The following is a 15,914-nucleotide window of genomic DNA, read 5'->3' as shown; positions in this document are numbered from 1 at the left end:
AACGACACAATATCTTAACCACACTTGATTTGGCAAACAAAAAAGGGTAGGTTCTTTCAAGTGGTTTCTCTATGTACTGTCAATAAGCATGGAGAAGAATGGCATGACGGTAATACTCACTTACTCCGGATGTTTTCCTAGGGTACATCCTAAAAAACGGGTAGCTCCTGATGGTTTCGCGGAACCATGCAACCCCAATAAGCAGCAGGTGCTGGATAGAATGCAATTGGTAATTCTTGCCAGGCTTCTTGAATTTTTGCGCATAGCAATTTTTGCCATCCAGTACATATGGCAATTTTTGCCAGGCTTCTTGAGCTTTTGGTTCAGTCGTACTGCTGCCGCTGTCCTGAAGGTCCTGCAAACATGAAGAGAATCTTGCTCAGTTTCTTCAATAGTCTAAATTTGCAATATTTTGTTGTTGTGAATTAGAAGTTCACACCCACTATGTATATTCAGGCTATTGGCATGTTATTTGTGTTTTGAGTAGTATAAAATCCATGATATGCAATTGCTTGGTGAACATAGCAGAGCATTAGTTGATTGCCACAAAGCTTCGTTCATGGCCCACAATCGTGTCTATCCAGAATGACCCAGCAATTCAAGAGGAACAAAGCAGAGATGAATGAACAAAAAAGACAGTATATATACTGATTCTTGGTGCACAGATCAACTCATCCTCAGGTGATCTACGATTGTCTAACTAAATGTTGTCTACCTAAACTTGAATTGACACATAAATCATGCAACCGTGAACTCCTGATAATGTGGAAACTCAAGATACTCCCTCTTCCCAGTAAAGCATTGAAGAGCTGATGTTTGCTAAGGAATTTGTTCCTAGCAAAAGATTTAAGAAATGTGAAGAAAATATCATCTTCAGTGTTCTAGTACATTTACTACAAAAACATGGGAAATTAACTATTTTCTAAAATTGCATCTCCAGCACATCCTGAATAAAATCATATATTGTAGCATGCCAAAGCAATATTTTTTAACATGAGAGCCTATTTATTCGCTCAAACTGAATGAGGCTATGCATTTTGTGCTATTAATCTGTAGTTTCAATCATGAAACATCCTGACCTCCAAAACCTTTGCCTTGAAGATATTGTCCATATGCAGAGATGAGATCAGACACGCCATATGTTGTCCATGAACCTGCATTTTAATAGTTTTATAACAAAATCAGATGCAGAATTTGCAGAGTAAAAAAAAACTGAAGCATGCTCGAAAACACCATAATAAAGATTTATCTGTAATGCATAATTTTTTAATCTCAACAAAAAGATCCCAACTCCCAAATACATTGTAGCTTACCATGGATTTTAGTGTAGCCAGATACAATAATTGTGTCCTCCCTGCCAAGTTGCACATTGAGCATAAGCATCTGGTCCATGGATCTGAAAACTAATTATAAAGTGAATAACACCGCAAATTTTAGCATACAGTTGGTCAGTACGCCACTGCAACAAATAGCCTTATTAAACCCCCTTTATCCGAAGTATATTCCAATACATGCACCCTTAATTTTGCTTGATATGATATAATCATATAGCAAAACACATGACACATTTTCTTACCACATGGATTAAACACTAATAATCTAAAAATGCAACTCAAGAAAATAACAGTACATGTAGAGAAAAGGCACAGCAAAGGTAAACCACATGAACCAATGTTTCTTAAATAAAATAACTGAAGATTTCTCTCGCGATCACACATACACATATCTGTATAATTGCACTATAGCATATAGCAAGGGGAAAAATCATATAGGAGTAATAAAAGCCATCCAAGTAGGTCACCTGAGATCTGAAGATGATTCCATCGCACATCTTTTTTAGTCAGAACAGACACCCCGTTTATTGCTCAAACTTTTGTCTTTATGGCCTAGCTGAAATTCATGGACAAACTTAAGAAGCGAGGAGCCTGAAACAATTGCCAGAAATCAATTACTTTCTAGATAGACCAATTTCCAGTCACCAAGAGCTCCATGCACGATTAGATTTCGATATCAAACATGCATAAAAAACAAAGGGAGAGTGGTGTAGAACAACTGAAAATGTGATAAACAACAAATACTGAAATACATACCACAACAGCTAGATTGAATAAGTAGATCATCTATACATACATACCACAACAGCTAGAGCCTAACCAGGGCATCTCTAGCTAATACAAGCGAACTAGCAAGTACAAACCTGTCAAACTAAATTCTATTTCATGATTCATACTAGGAGAAGTGCATATCAGTACAAGAAATAATTAGAGCATCTGATCTACTACACAATATCAACTAGAAGTAACCAGGACCCTATTAACCAATCAATTATGCATTCACTAGAATACCAGCAGCTAGAACCTAATCAGAACATCACCACGGTTATGTACCAGCAACATGACAACACTGCACTTGTTCAGGAGATAATCACCATAATCCTAAACCTAAAACTAACCACAGCTCCTTGCCGAACCATCACAGTGCACAAGAGAGATTGAGGGAGAAGAAATAGCTCACAGTGGTAGTAGCCGTGGAGGAAGCAATCGAGGTCGCTGAAGAAGAGGGGCGGGAAGCTGCAGCCTACCACCGCACCACGGTGGGGAGGGGCCCCGGCCACCTAGGCAACAACAACATGCGGTAGTCATCGACGTCGGGTAGCAGGAGACTAGGGAAGCAGGGAAGCTCGTGGTCGACGAAGGGGAGTAGTGGCGGCGCGGGCGCGGGCACCGTGTTGCGAGCCCGAGCCCCACGGTTAGGGTTTCGCGGGCACGCGCGCTTGAGTGTTGTAGGGTGGCGCTGAGGCATGGATCCAGCGGAGGGGTTCATGGAGGCGTCACGCCGGGGCGCCGATATCGGCGGGAGGCAGCCGGAGCAGCGCCGGCGAGCCCAAGCTGCGAGGCTAGGGTTTCGCGTAGCCGTGCGTGCGGGCACGGGCGTCCATCGTGGCAGCGGGGAAAGTGGCAGAGGAGAGACGCGGGAGTTTCACCGGTCTACGATGGTGGCGGATGCGGCAGGTACCGGCGGATGCGGCAGGTACCGGCGGTTGTAGCTGCCGGCGTCGGCGTCGGCGGCCGCGGCATCGCAGGGGGGAAGAGGATCGACGGGCGCGTGCGAGGTCTGGCTGGGTGAGAGAGAGAGGTGGGGTGTTGACGGTTGACCAAGTCTGGGCAATTTTTCAGTTTAGTCCTTATACTCCCTCCGTCCCACAGAAAATGTCGCGCCGGTATTTGTTCAAAACAACCCTTGTGAAATTTCCGACCAACCCCGAGCTCCTCGCGTCCTCTTCCCCACACCGCTGCCGCATTGCTTACCCCATTCCGCCGCCGCCTCCTTGTGGTCCAGCACGCCTTCGTTCCCTCCTCTAATCCACTATCACGCCGTTGCCTCAGCTGATTCGCGGAGATGGTCCGGCCGCCGCCGGCCATCTCCAGCGGCAGAGGAGGCCAAGCAGGGGTGCAACAGTTTGAGGGGAAGCAGATGCATGGAGGCGTGGGCAGTGGAGGTCTTGGCGCCAATATCTCTTCCACGCTGGCTCTGCCTCCACCCTCGCATCCCCTATCCGCCTCCAGGCGCGCCTTGGCTCGCGGGAGGTGAGGAGCAGGACGTCCTGGTCATTCCCCTACCCCTCTCTCGTGTGGCCACAGGACAAAGAAGCCTAAGTTGTGGCCTGTACTCATCATGAACGAAGTTGAGAGTATGTCTTCTGGTGATAGTGGTGGAGCTGCTGATCTTATTGCCAGCATCAAGATATCCAAGATCCATATAGTTTCATTTATATTGACTGTTCTATCCAGAAACTGAAGAGTATTGTAAATTTCTGATTGTTGCTCAACTTCACGAAACCAACAAAGTAGCAGGTTATTTCATGCCACATTCATACTAAATGATCTATCAGAATTATTGGAGTATTACTTTTCTTGCTGTTGTCTATTGCTTTCTTATTCCCCTTACAACCTACATGTTGTTCTCACTTCTAAGTTCCTTGCAATTTCTAGGCAGAGATGTTTAGCCTGCTGCTACTCACTCTATATGATACAAATCGATCTGTTTAATGTTGTTTTTCTGAAGGTGAGAAAATATGGTTATACTCATTTATTTATTTTTCTAATTGCTGTAAAAAAAATTAGCTATGCATTCTCCCCGAGTATGTGGAAATCAAGTCTGCTACCATGAAGTTTTTATCTGCTTAGTGTTTTGAGATGCAGGTAGTTGCTTGTGGGATTACAATTCTGATTATCTTTTTACGACTATTTGAACAGCTTGTTCTATATCATATTGATTGGACTTCTAAATTGTAACATTGAATGTCCAGGCCAAAGACAATGCAATTGTTACTCTTCATTAAGTATAGATGTTAATTTATTCCTCGTCCTATAGCAAATAGGATCAAACTGCAACATGTTCATCCTTATAGTGTAGCATATCATTCTTACTGTGAGGAGAGAACAGGCTGAATGATTCAGTTAAAAGTGAATTTCCTTGTCGATAGAAAGGTTAGAAGGAAATAAATGGCAGCTTTAAACTTTATGTAGTGTTCATTATTTCTTTGTATAATCTTTACCTCGCCCTACTTTTATATGTTTCATATACCGCTCGTCCGCAAATGATGGGTATGAGGTGATGGAAATGTCAACGGTTGCATCTCATGGCAGTGTTCGACACCCTCCTTATCTAGGTCCGCTGTCATGGCCGCCGGATGCGAGAATCCATGGGGGCAAACCATGTTCGTTGTCGTACGGAAGCCATGCCACAATGGGTATGCATGACACTTATTCAATGTCTCAGGACCATCGAGCATGATCAAGAAGAAATACAGAATGTTCCGAGCAGGTATGTACATTCCAGCGACAGATGCTCTATTTCAAAATTCTAAGCTTCACGGCGGTTTTATCTTGGTGACCATATGTATTGCTTCAGATATTAGAAAGTTGAGATGATCAGAATAATTTAAATCTAAATGTTTAGAAGAACAGGTATCAGAATAATTGCAGCCGTATTGGTACTCTTGGCACATCCTATGCTATGCTATTATCAGAAAAAATGGAACTGTAGCAATTCCATTACGACACATGCTCGGCTAAATCACCTGTCACCAGGACATGTACAAATTTCGGAGCCCACTCCATCCATAGTGACTTAGGAATGTGCCGTCTCTCACCCCCATCAAGTACCATGCTTTGATCCAAGTTGGTGCTCGAGAGAATTGTTTGCAGATGACTGAGATAAAATTCTAAATTCTAAATTTATTTAGAAGAATATTACATATGTGAGTACTGAGTATAATGCAAAAGAAAAATTGACCTTCTCGGCTCAATCCTCTATCAAGAAGCATATGAAAATCATAAAATTGAAATAATCTGATTATCTATGAAATACCTTAGTGGTCTTCGTTGTTGGAGTCTCATGGTTCAGATTATGCCCACAATTTTTATTTGAGTTTCTTAACAGGTCAGAGGTGAAACAATAATATTTTCAAGTTAATCAAGTGTGCAGTCTTTATACAGTTAAAATGTACTGTTGGCAGAGTGTTCTAATTGATGTTTTCAAATGTAAGTTATGCATGATCTGGGTGTCCCATTTCAAATATGTTTGTTTGTGTCTCTCATTCTAACTTTTGTTCCTCTTGATGCAAATATGTACTTGCTATTCTATAAAACATAGTATGGTGTTGTTTAGATCCTGGCTCATTAGAGACCTTGAAACATGCATGAAGAGGAGAGTTGTGCTCCCTGCCAGACATATGCATAGTCCATTGACAGATCATCTATTCTTTTACTACAACATAAATCCCGAAACCTAACTGTTCTTTTTCGATTGACTGAATGTAATGAAGACGAGCTGAAAAGGTTGGAGATCGACAGTTCATACTATAAATCCCGAGACTTGCTGTTCTTTTGGATTGGGTATATTTAATGAACATCCGTTGAAAAGGTAGAAGATCTCAGTTTGTTGCTTCCACGGTTCCACCTCGGGATCCCGGTTATAAATTTGCTTCTTTTGTGTGCTTGTGCAAGTGCCATTCTTTTAATTTTTCTTGGGGTGTCGGACCTGTCGCACTTTCTCATGCCTTCCAATGAATTTCTTAATATTAGGATTTGTCCATGCAAAAAAACATATCTAAAGGACAACTGGAGATATTTAATGTGGAGATTTTAGAAGTACACAATTACTCCTTAGGATTTTGGAGATTAAGCCCGAAAGAGTTCTGTTCCGTGTCTTCGACCATATGTTTGTGCATTGGCTTACGAAGTGGACAACCATTACCATGATCAATCATGTACGTCAGAGTTTGCCTCGCTATGCTTGCATGATTAACTCACCAAAGTATACTTGGTAACGTTAATGCCAGGACTTACCTTTCCGGTAAATACGAGAAAAATGCCCGAAACTTCGCAAGTTTTATGCCTCCTTCTATGCAGTGTTTTTACTCGAATGTCCACTCTTCCGTTTCTGTGCAGATGCTATTGGTATATTGGAATCTATATGGTCTGTTGTCACCAATTGATGTTTAAGGTCGCCCAAGCGGTTCTAAGTCTCTCAGCAAGCTACCGGTCTGGAGTCGCATACAAATATTTTTGGAGATTGCTTTGCGTGAAAGGTAATCTGCAGCTTGGCATGCCATATGGTGATCTATGTGTATGTTCTTTACCTATTTAATATAGCGATGATGTGGTGTATAGGCCACATGGATATTTGTGCCTTTTTGAGCTTATCTGTGAGAAATCAAATGGAGTTGAGATGACCACTATATAAGAGTTGCGTGTTATGAATCTACATATAGGATTGGTAAGTATTTGTTGTTTACTCGACGGTTTACCTTTAAATAGGACATTGCATTGTGTTTCACAGGTGTAAACTGCTCGTATGCAAAACTAAGATTGATGACTTGCAGCGCAACCGGAACTGGTGTTTTCTTTCATGTGATGGTTGTACTTGGAAGTTAATTCTAGAAGATACTGTTTAGAGGTATTCCAAGGAGCATGCTCAAACTAAACCACGAGCCTAGTTAATAGGATTTTTAGTTTACTTCAGATAATTATTATATTGCAGCAGGAGAAAGCTTTGTTGTTGAGGTGGTTTTATTTTGTGATATATTACCTTCGTACAGAATTATAAGACGGTACGGTGTGGTAAAACGTCTTATAAATCGGTACAGAGAGGAGTAGGCCAAGACTGAAATCAGTAAAAGTGTTAATGTTCCGGTGATCGAAACCCATATGTGCTGTCTATCGAGCCTACGAAATCTCTATTTTGGTTTGGAGGAATTAGTTCATGGGTGTCACCATTTCATAGTAGTAATTCTTAGAAAAGACGTCCCTTTCCAAGTCCTTCGGTTTTACCAATAAGGCTACATTATTTTTGCCTTTGCATCATCTCGGATCGGATGCCGGCAAAACATGGTTCAGAGGTTATTACATGCTTTTCGTTTGCATTGTGTAATACTCACCTATTGTTTGCTAAAGCCAGGCAAGGAAGTGGCGACAAGGGGGTCGAGTCACTCGGGATTGATGCAGCTCTTCTTTCAGGATCGGACACTCCACCTGCTATTCTGGTTTGTATGGAAACGGTTATTAGTTGAGCCCTTTCAACCCAGTGACTTATAATGTTCAATTGAGGAAGACTCTCCATAGAATCTACGGGCGGTGAGAAGGCCGGGGATATAGTTGATGCCATCTAACCAATTTTCCAAAGAATGCGAGTGCCTCGGGCGTTGATTTATTGTTGCCTCACATTTCGTAGATGGTTGTTGGTTGCCGGCATTGAAGAAAATTTGTTTGACAATGCACAAAGAGGTCGACCATATGTTTCATGCCGAGACATTATGGTTGCTGGACTACATCCATTTTGATTGTATCCTATTTGCCTTTTTTTTAGGCCAGCCTATGAATAAATGTATCAACAGCGACAAACTTTTTATTTGTTGCGGACTAAGAGGTGAAATTGAGGTCATGATGTTGTCTACCCTATTCACACCGAGTGTACTGCAGGTTGAACCTGTTATGTTGAAGCTATATATATGGTACAAATATGGATAAAATATGCTCCTCCTTGACTATAACATGTACGAAATGGAGTTGTGTTTTCTGCTACGGTGTTCTTTGTGGTGACAAAACTAGATGATACGGATTTACGAATTTACGTGACGTAACCTTTTATGGAGATTTCGTGGGAACTTGCAATCAAAAGAATGATAGCTAGAAGTTCCTTCTTATTAGTGTATTATTATTATAAGAAGAAGAATAAGGAAACACAAGTAAATCTACTATGTCGCTAACCATATGAAGCCAGGATGCGGACAGCGAGGCGAAGCTCGCCTATATACCTAGTTCTATGTACATCCCCTGGTGTTTTTTTTGGCTGTGCTTTCCTTGATATTTTGGACCTTCTTAGAAAGGTAAACTTCTTTTTATGCGGAATGGATTTTAAAAATACAAGCCTTCCAATTTTTGAGAATTTTGTTACTTGTGCCATGTTGTTTAGTAGGCAATCATTCTATTGTTATTGTTTAGTAGGCAATCATATTATTTATAACTGAACACTATTATTGTTTCAGTAGACACAATTTAAATTGAACTTCAATTTAACTTGAACCTCGGGCACCAATTAGGACTCTTGTCAAAGTGCTTCAGTAGATTGCTACATATTGAAGCACTTCTTCGAATGGGCTCTGTAGGTGTATTATTGAGGCACTCCGCAAACTGTTCCAATAGGTGTACACCTACATGGGCACTTCTCCAAACTGCTCAATAAGTGTACATCTACAGTTCTCGAAACTGCCCCAATAGGTGTACACCTACATGGGCACTTCTCGAAACTGCCCCAATAGGTGTACACCTATAGGGGCACTTCTCGAAACTGCCCCAATAGGTGTACACCTATAGGGGCACTTCTCCAAACTGCCCCAATAGGTGTATACCTATTGGGGCACTTGTCCAAACTGCCCCAATAGGTGTATACCAATTGGGGCACTTCTCCAAACTGCCCCAATAGGTGTATACCTATTGGGGCACTTCTCAAAACTGCCCCAATAGGTATCACCTATTGGGGCACTTCTAAAACTGCCCCAATAGGTAGGGCATTAGAGGCATTTTGGCAAAAGTGCCTCTAAAAGGGGGTATTTAGGGGCACTTTGAAAAGTGCCCCAGGGCAAAGTGCCCCTAAATCCCTACCGTGTAGTAGTGTCGGGGATTGGCTTAGTCACGGTTGAGGTGAATATGCTCTCATGGATTGGTACTTAAACTCCTTTTTTTTTTCTTGAGAAAATGCCCGAGCTGGTAGCAGCCCAGGAGACGTAATTGATCCATCAAACTGAACATCACCCGATCTCAAACTGAACCAATGTACTCCCAGTCTATATATGCCAAATTTGGTGTTGATTGGTATACCTTCTCTCTCCCCTTCCTACCCAAAGCCAAGCAACAACAGATCAATCGCCATGCCATCCAAGCGCTGTCTTTGCAGGGCCACGTTTCTGTCCGCCCTCGCCGTCGGCTTCCTACTCCCCTTATTCTCCACGATCCCCATCAGCAACTACGCACTGTTGAATATGACACAAATCTATTTACATGTTGTATTTTGTATTAAGGAAGGAGTCTTAAAAGACTACGGCGTACCAACCATGCTAGACATAGCACATCTACAACTCTATTTCGTATCTGCCAAGAAAGAGAATTTTTATTTATTGTAGGAGCCACATGGCCCCCAATTTCAATTAGTATTACATCAGGGGAAAAGAAAAAGAGCTTTTTAAGTCACAGCAACTAAACCCTCCAGGCTCAGCCACACAAACTAAAAAACCATCTAAAAAAGATCACTAAAACCTCCAGGACCATCTCTACAAACCAACTATCTTTTGACAGAAATATAACAAGCACAATGACATGCAAGTCTCAAGACATAAAGGATCCAATTTTTTTGGATGAAGCGAGTCAACCGTCACATACCCTTTTTGTCATAGGCGCCCACCCATGTCTTCTGCAAAACATCACGCTCGCAATGCTCCGAATCCGTTCACACACCCGTCGCACGAGCTTTTGAACCTTTTCTTTCTGAAGAAAATTCTAATCATCCATTAGTCGACACATAGAAAAGATCACTTCAGCAGGATTGTTAGGGAATTTCCGTTGAAAACAAGATGCATTTATTGTATTCCATAAATTCCACAACAAAGCTGATGTACCCAACATAACTACGGTTCTATCATGGCCAGTGAACTTCTGAAGCCAATTTTGGCACAAATCATAGAAGTTCACCGGTTTTGTCCCTATACCCAAAGCGCAACTAGCCACATTCCAGTTATATTTAGCCATGGGACACTCAAAGAAAAGATGGTTCATATCTTCACTTCCCCCACATAATTCACACAAGACACTACCTTTCCAAACTTTCTTGGCCAAGTTAATCTTAGTCAAGATTCTATTCTTCACTATCAACCAGATAAAGGCTTTGATCTTGTGAGGGATTTTCATCCTCCAAATCATCTTATACGGGAAAAGAACTCGCCTAGCCATCAGATAAGTATACATCGATTTAACGGAAAAAATTCCAGATTTAGTTAACTTCCAGCTCACCCTATCAGGCTCATGCGACAAAGTAGTGCTACCACACATGTCCAGAAGTTTGTTCCACATCTCCAAAGATTCCTCATACAAGCATCTTCTAAATCTAATGCAATTAAAATCTTGTGCAAACACTCTAGCTACCGAAACACTTGTGAAAAAGTCAAGTTATAAAGCCTCGGGAAGAGTACACACAACGGTTTCTCTCCCACCCACACATCTTCCCAGAATCTAGTTTTACATCCGTCCCCTAACACCCTTTTACAATAGCTATAAAAATATCTTTCACCTCCATCAAACCTGACCAAAAATGGGAGCATCCAACATATTTTCTTTCTTGCGTAATAACACCATTCTTAAAGTATTTAAACTTTAAGATTTTTTGCCAATCCCCTTCCTCATTCTCTAGTCTCCATAACCATTTGCAGAGTAAGCTAATGTTTTTTACGTCAAGATTTGTGAGTTCCAAACCACCTTGATCCCTCGGCAGACATACATCAGCCCATTTCACAAGGTGATACTTGCGGATCCCAACAAAGAGAATTTTTTATCCCTATATATAGTCCAAGTTAGTCATAAAATAGATAAGAGAGAGATACACCATATTGATAGCATGTAGAGGGTATGTCCTCTCGTGTATTGTAATACCTCTCCCAATAAGAGGTTACCGTCCAATGGCAACATACATCAAAGGCAAGGGACTTTCATGGGTTTATGTGCCCTTTGTGGACAATTTGATGATACTAACCATATCTTCTTTACTTGCTCCCTGGCGAAATTTATGTGGAATGCAGTTAGGAAATTGCTTGCGTGTTCATGTAATCTCACTTGTTTCGAAGTTGTTTATGGTTACTACAATGCTGTGTAAGCCAAACAAAACAGGTTCTCTGGATTATCTGCACAACCCTTTGTTGGACTTTCTAGAAACGTGCGGAACAAGTTCTCTATTGAGGATTTTTTTCCGGCTTTACCCGCTGATTATCAATGTATCTGCAGGTGTGGAAGCCTGTGGCTAGAAGACAATATCGTGAGGCATTGGAGCTGACGACTGGCAAAATTCGCGCGCTCCACTCTACAGTTAGGGGCACTTAGCTCCTCCTATCTTATTCTCTAGCTTTGTTGGGGTGTCTTCTGTAGGGACACGTGGCAGAACTTTTGTTGCATGCCTTGCATGCTGCTCTTTATTTCCTGGTGTTGTAGTAATAACTTTGTACTCAGTGAATGGCTTCATTAATGTAAAGCCAGACTCTACTCGAATCTTCCGTCTAAATTTTTTTTGGCCCTCTACGTCACATTAGAAAGCCTTTGGCGTAGCACATGTGTGAATACGAGGACTTACATGGATATGTCGTACAATTATGTACTTATGTCCTCCCAACACAGCCCTGTTCCCGAGCCCCTTCCAAAACCGGATAGCGGAAAAGCCAAGCTTTCCAGTTGGTGTGCCGAGATAAAGTATGAGCTCGCTGGCCGGTACTCCTTCGTCTCGCCGTGAGCCTCTGTAAGGCCGGCCTCCTCACATTCACACGTGCTCCGCATGGATCTAGGGAGGGGCTGGTGGATGGGGATGTGCGTCGCGATGGGGGTGGCGCCGGTTTGATTCTAGGGGATGTTGTGTATTTCGCTCGAGATGTTAGGTGGAATGGGGTGAGGTGCGGCACGGTTGAAGCTCAAACGGAGTGCGTGATATTTTAGTGGTTTTATATGGGTGAAAATCAAAAGGTGAGACCGACAAGCCACTAGCACTCAATTCACCGAGCCCGGATTATAGAGTAGGCTAATGTTGTACCTGTAAATTTTGGTTTTCACGTGGTAACAAAAATGTTTGGAGACAAATAGATTATACACTACGTGAAATCAATGGCAGCAAGTCTATCCACACACGAATGCATCATGCATGTCCGGCATCATTAGATGAAATTCATTCATTCACGCTAATAATACTCCTACACTGTAGTTCATTCTGGGAACTGTCAAAAAAATACAGTAGTTAAATCTCGGAATATTTTGGACATGTTTGCATGAGTTGGGCCAAAGCAAAAGAATGATAAAACCAACTGCGCCCCTGTTCCTGCACATGCCTTTCACATATGTAGCCAGCCGCCGTGACGCGATCCAATCTGCATCTGCATCTGCATGGACTCCAGCAAGCGCCGCCGCATAGAGGACGACGATGCCGCCGACCGGCTGGGCGACTTGCCGGACTGCCTCTTGCATGACGTAATGTCCCGCCTGGGACCCCGGCAGGCCGTGCAAACGAGCGTCCTGTCGAGGCGGTGGCGGCAACTGTGGCGCCAAGTGCTCCGCGCCATCGTCGTCATCGACGAGCGGGAGTTCGCCGGCGACCAGTGGGAGCTCTTCGAGGACTTCGCCGACCGCGTGCTGCTGCCCATCCCACCGGAGAAGGAGCTCGACTTGTTCCATCTGAACCTGGTCAGCCCAAGGGGCAGGTACAACCGCTCGTTCGAAACCTCCGACAGATGGATCCGCCGTGGCCTCCGATACTGCCCGGCGGCCGTCGACATCCGCACCGCCCACGAATCCACCATCTGCTGGAAGCCGCACTGCTCCTACTTCTCTGACCCCCGGCCGCAGCCCGACCTATCGGCCGACGGGTCATGCGCCGCCGGCTTCACACGCCGCATGACCACGCTGCGCCTCGTAGGAGTTGGCCTGTCGGCCACCTTCGTGGAGGACCTGGGGAAGTACTGCCCGGCGCTCCAGGAGCTCCACATCGAGAGCTGCAAGATGGTGCACCTCTGCGCCGTCGCCTCGCCCACGCTCAGGAGTCTCGCCATCGTGGAGCCCCAGCGCCCGGTCGCCTGCGCCTACCTCAGGATCGTTGCTCCCCTCCTCGACCGCCTGCGCCTCGAGCTCGCCTACGACGGGGAGGGCTGCTACTGTGTCGCTGCCATAAATGCCACCGGGACGGAGCCGCCGCCGCTGGCGTCGTCACTAGTCGCGATCACCGAGGCATCGATCCGGCTGACGGACACCACCTTCGACGGGCAGCCGAACCAGCGGGCGCGGAAGAAGCGCAAGGTCGAGTTCCTCAAGTCCATGCACGGATTACTGGCGCTCCTCCCCAACGTCGTCAAATTACATCTCAACGGATTCACAACGACGGTATATATATGCACGCACGCCATGATCCATGCATGCCCCGGTCGATCCACTCAGTCTCATTGTTCCCAACTGAATGAATCGTGAATGCAGGCATTGCTAGAGGAGGAATCCCAGGAATTCCCCGTGCTCCATGGCTTGAAGACCTTGATCTTGGAAGGATGCGATCTTGGAGTGGACTTGCAGGCGCTGGCAGGCATCCTCCAAAACACACCTGGCTTGGAGAAGCTTGGGTTGCACCATTGCACGGTAGGTTTAATAACACTCATGCATGAGAGACCTTCGTCTGTTATTTTTTGGGCTGGCACTAACTTGTCTGACATGCATGCACCCAACGTTGTGAATGAACCACAGTTTTTAGGCCCTACGGTCAGGAAGAGGAGGAAGAGTGGCCAACAACCTTCAACATCCTATGTTTTTTGGTGCCAACAGCTGAAATCGATAGAAATCAAGCGACGTCATGAAGATGAGCCACACCTTGATAAGGTTATGTTAGAAATCTCTGAAAGAATGCAGCCAGCGCAGTGGCAGCGGGTCAAAACATCGAGTACTATTGTCTAAGAACAAAATAAATGCACTCTGAATGAAACACTGGGAGAGATCTGAATAGAAAGAACTGTGTCTATCGAAAGGTCAAAACACTTTGAACAATGGATTCAGATTTATCGTATCACGCAAATTGAGGAGGAAATTATTTACGCGTGTGCTTTGCAATTGCAATGCAACCGTCATTATTTCTTGGAAAAGTCTTGTTATCAACCTTCTGTAGTTACATCCGGTTGTTTCGAATCTCTTGGCTCTCCTTGCGCCACATCGCCATCATTTGGCACGCGCCTGCCCAAGCACTGCAAGAGGAGAGGCTCATGTGTGGCCGAGGAGATATAGGCCGCCACGTTTCTCCTCCGACCATCCTCCTGGGATCTTTTTCAAATGCATCTGAAATGGGCGATTCATAAGTTTTATATGGGGGTTTTTAGGGTTTCTGCCTCGTTTACACAAGGGACTAGGAGATGTTCACAAGATAGCGTTTATCGGTACATTTGATCATGATTTACATGACACGTTGCAAAATCAGCACGATTAACCTAAATCTACGCTGACGCTAACCTATAGTACCAAAATAGCCCCCATGATACCTCATTGGGGCTTGTGGGTGCGACGGCGATCATGACGAGACAATGGTGGCCTCCTAGTCGAGCTCGATGCGCTCAATCTTGACGTGGCAGATGGCGTCCTCCCGCTGGAACTCGTACGTGTGGACATGGTAGAAGGTCTATCGCTCATCTTCCTCCAATCGTCCTCCAGCTGCTTTGCGTCCGCCGCCTCCTGCGCCGAAACACACCTAAGCTCCTCGACAATGCCCACCTCGGCTTCATCGTTGTCGATGAAGTCAGCGTCATTGAAAACCGTGGACGCAGGCACTACGGGAAACATCAACTCCTCTTTAGCAGTACATTTGTCCTCGTAAGGACCGGGCGACTGACGGTATCAGCGCGACGAGGAAGACGACCCTACCTCTGCGGCGTAGGCATACACGCAGAGCAACGACGGCAGCGTCAAACCGATGTTCATCCACTTCTTGACTAGGGCTTCTTCGTGCCCTCCTAGGGCACCCACGTGGTGTGCTCTTCGGCTGTTATACATGAGCTCCGCCCGAATTCATGCCACCCCGATACAGGAAACTATATTCAACATGATGAGGAACGATCCCGGAGTTACATTTCATACCCTTGGCCGGAGGTGTCCGGACAAATCCCGTACCGACAACCCCCATTTGAATGGAAGGGCCATGGTCATCTAGCCCACGACCTGAGAATAAATCCCCTTCCAAGGGCCCCCGTTTCATATAGTTGCCGGCCCATGAGCATGGTCGGATCCACCCCGAGGATGTGGTTGAGCTCCATGCGTCTGAGCTGCTCCTACAGCGCTATGTACACCAACGGCCTCGATGATAGTCTACGACTTGTTGACAACAAACCGGCTCTTTAATTATTGGGTGAGTGTCCACAATCAATCGTTGACGCGTCTCCATTGGGGTGGGACCCATACGCCTTTAGCTGTGTGCATCCGTATTGCCACTATCTTCCCCATTTTAATATATTCGCTATATCGAAAGGTCTATCACCTTGATGGAGTATTTCTTTTTTTATTTCCCCGTAATTTTCTGCCTGGAAGTAGGAAAGGATCGCATAATAATATGTGAAAAAAGTAAAATAAAAAAATTGGAGATGGGAG

At 44.4% G+C, this 15,914-nt stretch overlaps 2 protein-coding genes and 1 long non-coding RNA gene across 10 annotated transcripts; 2 read left to right on the top strand and 1 right to left on the bottom strand.

Moving 5' to 3' along the window:
• Positions 1-13: 13 nt before the first annotated feature.
• Positions 14-3,046, bottom strand: LOC124688897. 8 transcript variants are annotated; one of them, XR_006998663.1, is made up of 5 exons: positions 2,515-3,046; positions 1,802-1,890; positions 1,314-1,396; positions 1,080-1,154; positions 14-355 (listed from the first exon to the last, which is right to left on the bottom strand). XR_006998663.1 is itself a non-coding variant. In XM_047222518.1 (5 exons), the coding sequence occupies exons 2-5, from the start codon at positions 1,822-1,824 to the stop codon at positions 80-82; spliced, it is 444 nt and encodes a 147-aa protein (XP_047078474.1). In that variant the 5' UTR covers positions 1,825-1,890; positions 2,515-3,045; the 3' UTR covers positions 14-79. The 8 variants fall into 8 exon arrangements, 5 of the variants coding, with proteins under 5 accessions (XP_047078474.1, XP_047078473.1, XP_047078472.1 ...); XR_006998662.1 differs by having other exon boundaries at positions 1,314-1,354; positions 1,802-1,925; positions 2,515-3,043; XR_006998661.1 differs by having other exon boundaries at positions 1,802-1,925; positions 2,515-3,042.
• Positions 3,047-3,268: 222 nt separating this feature from the next.
• On the top strand, positions 3,269-5,531 carry LOC124691003. The gene is made up of 4 exons (XM_047224300.1): positions 3,269-3,587; positions 3,993-4,065; positions 4,673-4,827; positions 5,522-5,531. Exons 1-4 carry the CDS (start codon positions 3,400-3,402, stop codon positions 5,529-5,531), a joined length of 426 nt encoding a protein of 141 aa, XP_047080256.1. The 5' UTR covers positions 3,269-3,399.
• Positions 5,532-5,551: 20 nt separating this feature from the next.
• On the top strand, positions 5,552-6,829 carry LOC124688896. Its single transcript, XR_006998660.1, has 3 exons — positions 5,552-5,928; positions 6,090-6,360; positions 6,456-6,829. It is a non-coding gene; the product is annotated as an uncharacterized LOC124688896 (long non-coding RNA).
• Positions 6,830-15,914: the final 9,085 nt, after the last annotated feature.

This window comes from Lolium rigidum, chromosome 2, assembly GCF_022539505.1.
Source record: "Lolium rigidum isolate FL_2022 chromosome 2, APGP_CSIRO_Lrig_0.1, whole genome shotgun sequence".
Classification (NCBI taxonomy): Eukaryota; Viridiplantae; Streptophyta; class Magnoliopsida; order Poales; family Poaceae; genus Lolium; species Lolium rigidum.
Note: the sequence above shows the minus strand (reverse complement) of the source record. Positions and strands in the feature narration are given on the sequence as shown.

Bases quoted from the DNA above. Each gene is read 5' to 3' on its own strand.
- LOC124688897 (XM_047222516.1), bottom strand. From the start codon at position 1,831: ATGTGCGATGGAATCATCTTCAGATCTCAG. The intron at 1,404-1,801 runs GTGACCTACTTG...CTTTATAATTAG, and splicing joins GAATCATCTTCAGATCTCAG to TTTTCAGATCCATGGACCAG. The intron at 1,155-1,313 runs GTAAGCTACAAT...ATTAAAATGCAG, and splicing joins TGGCTACACTAAAATCCATG to GTTCATGGACAACATATGGC.
- LOC124691003 (XM_047224300.1), top strand. From the start codon at position 3,400: ATGGTCCGGCCGCCGCCGGCCATCTCCAGCGGCAGAGGAGGCCAAGCA. The intron at 3,588-3,992 runs GTGAGGAGCAGG...TGCAATTTCTAG, and splicing joins CGCGCCTTGGCTCGCGGGAG to GCAGAGATGTTTAGCCTGCT. The intron at 4,066-4,672 runs GTGAGAAAATAT...CTCCTTATCTAG, and splicing joins TTAATGTTGTTTTTCTGAAG to GTCCGCTGTCATGGCCGCCG.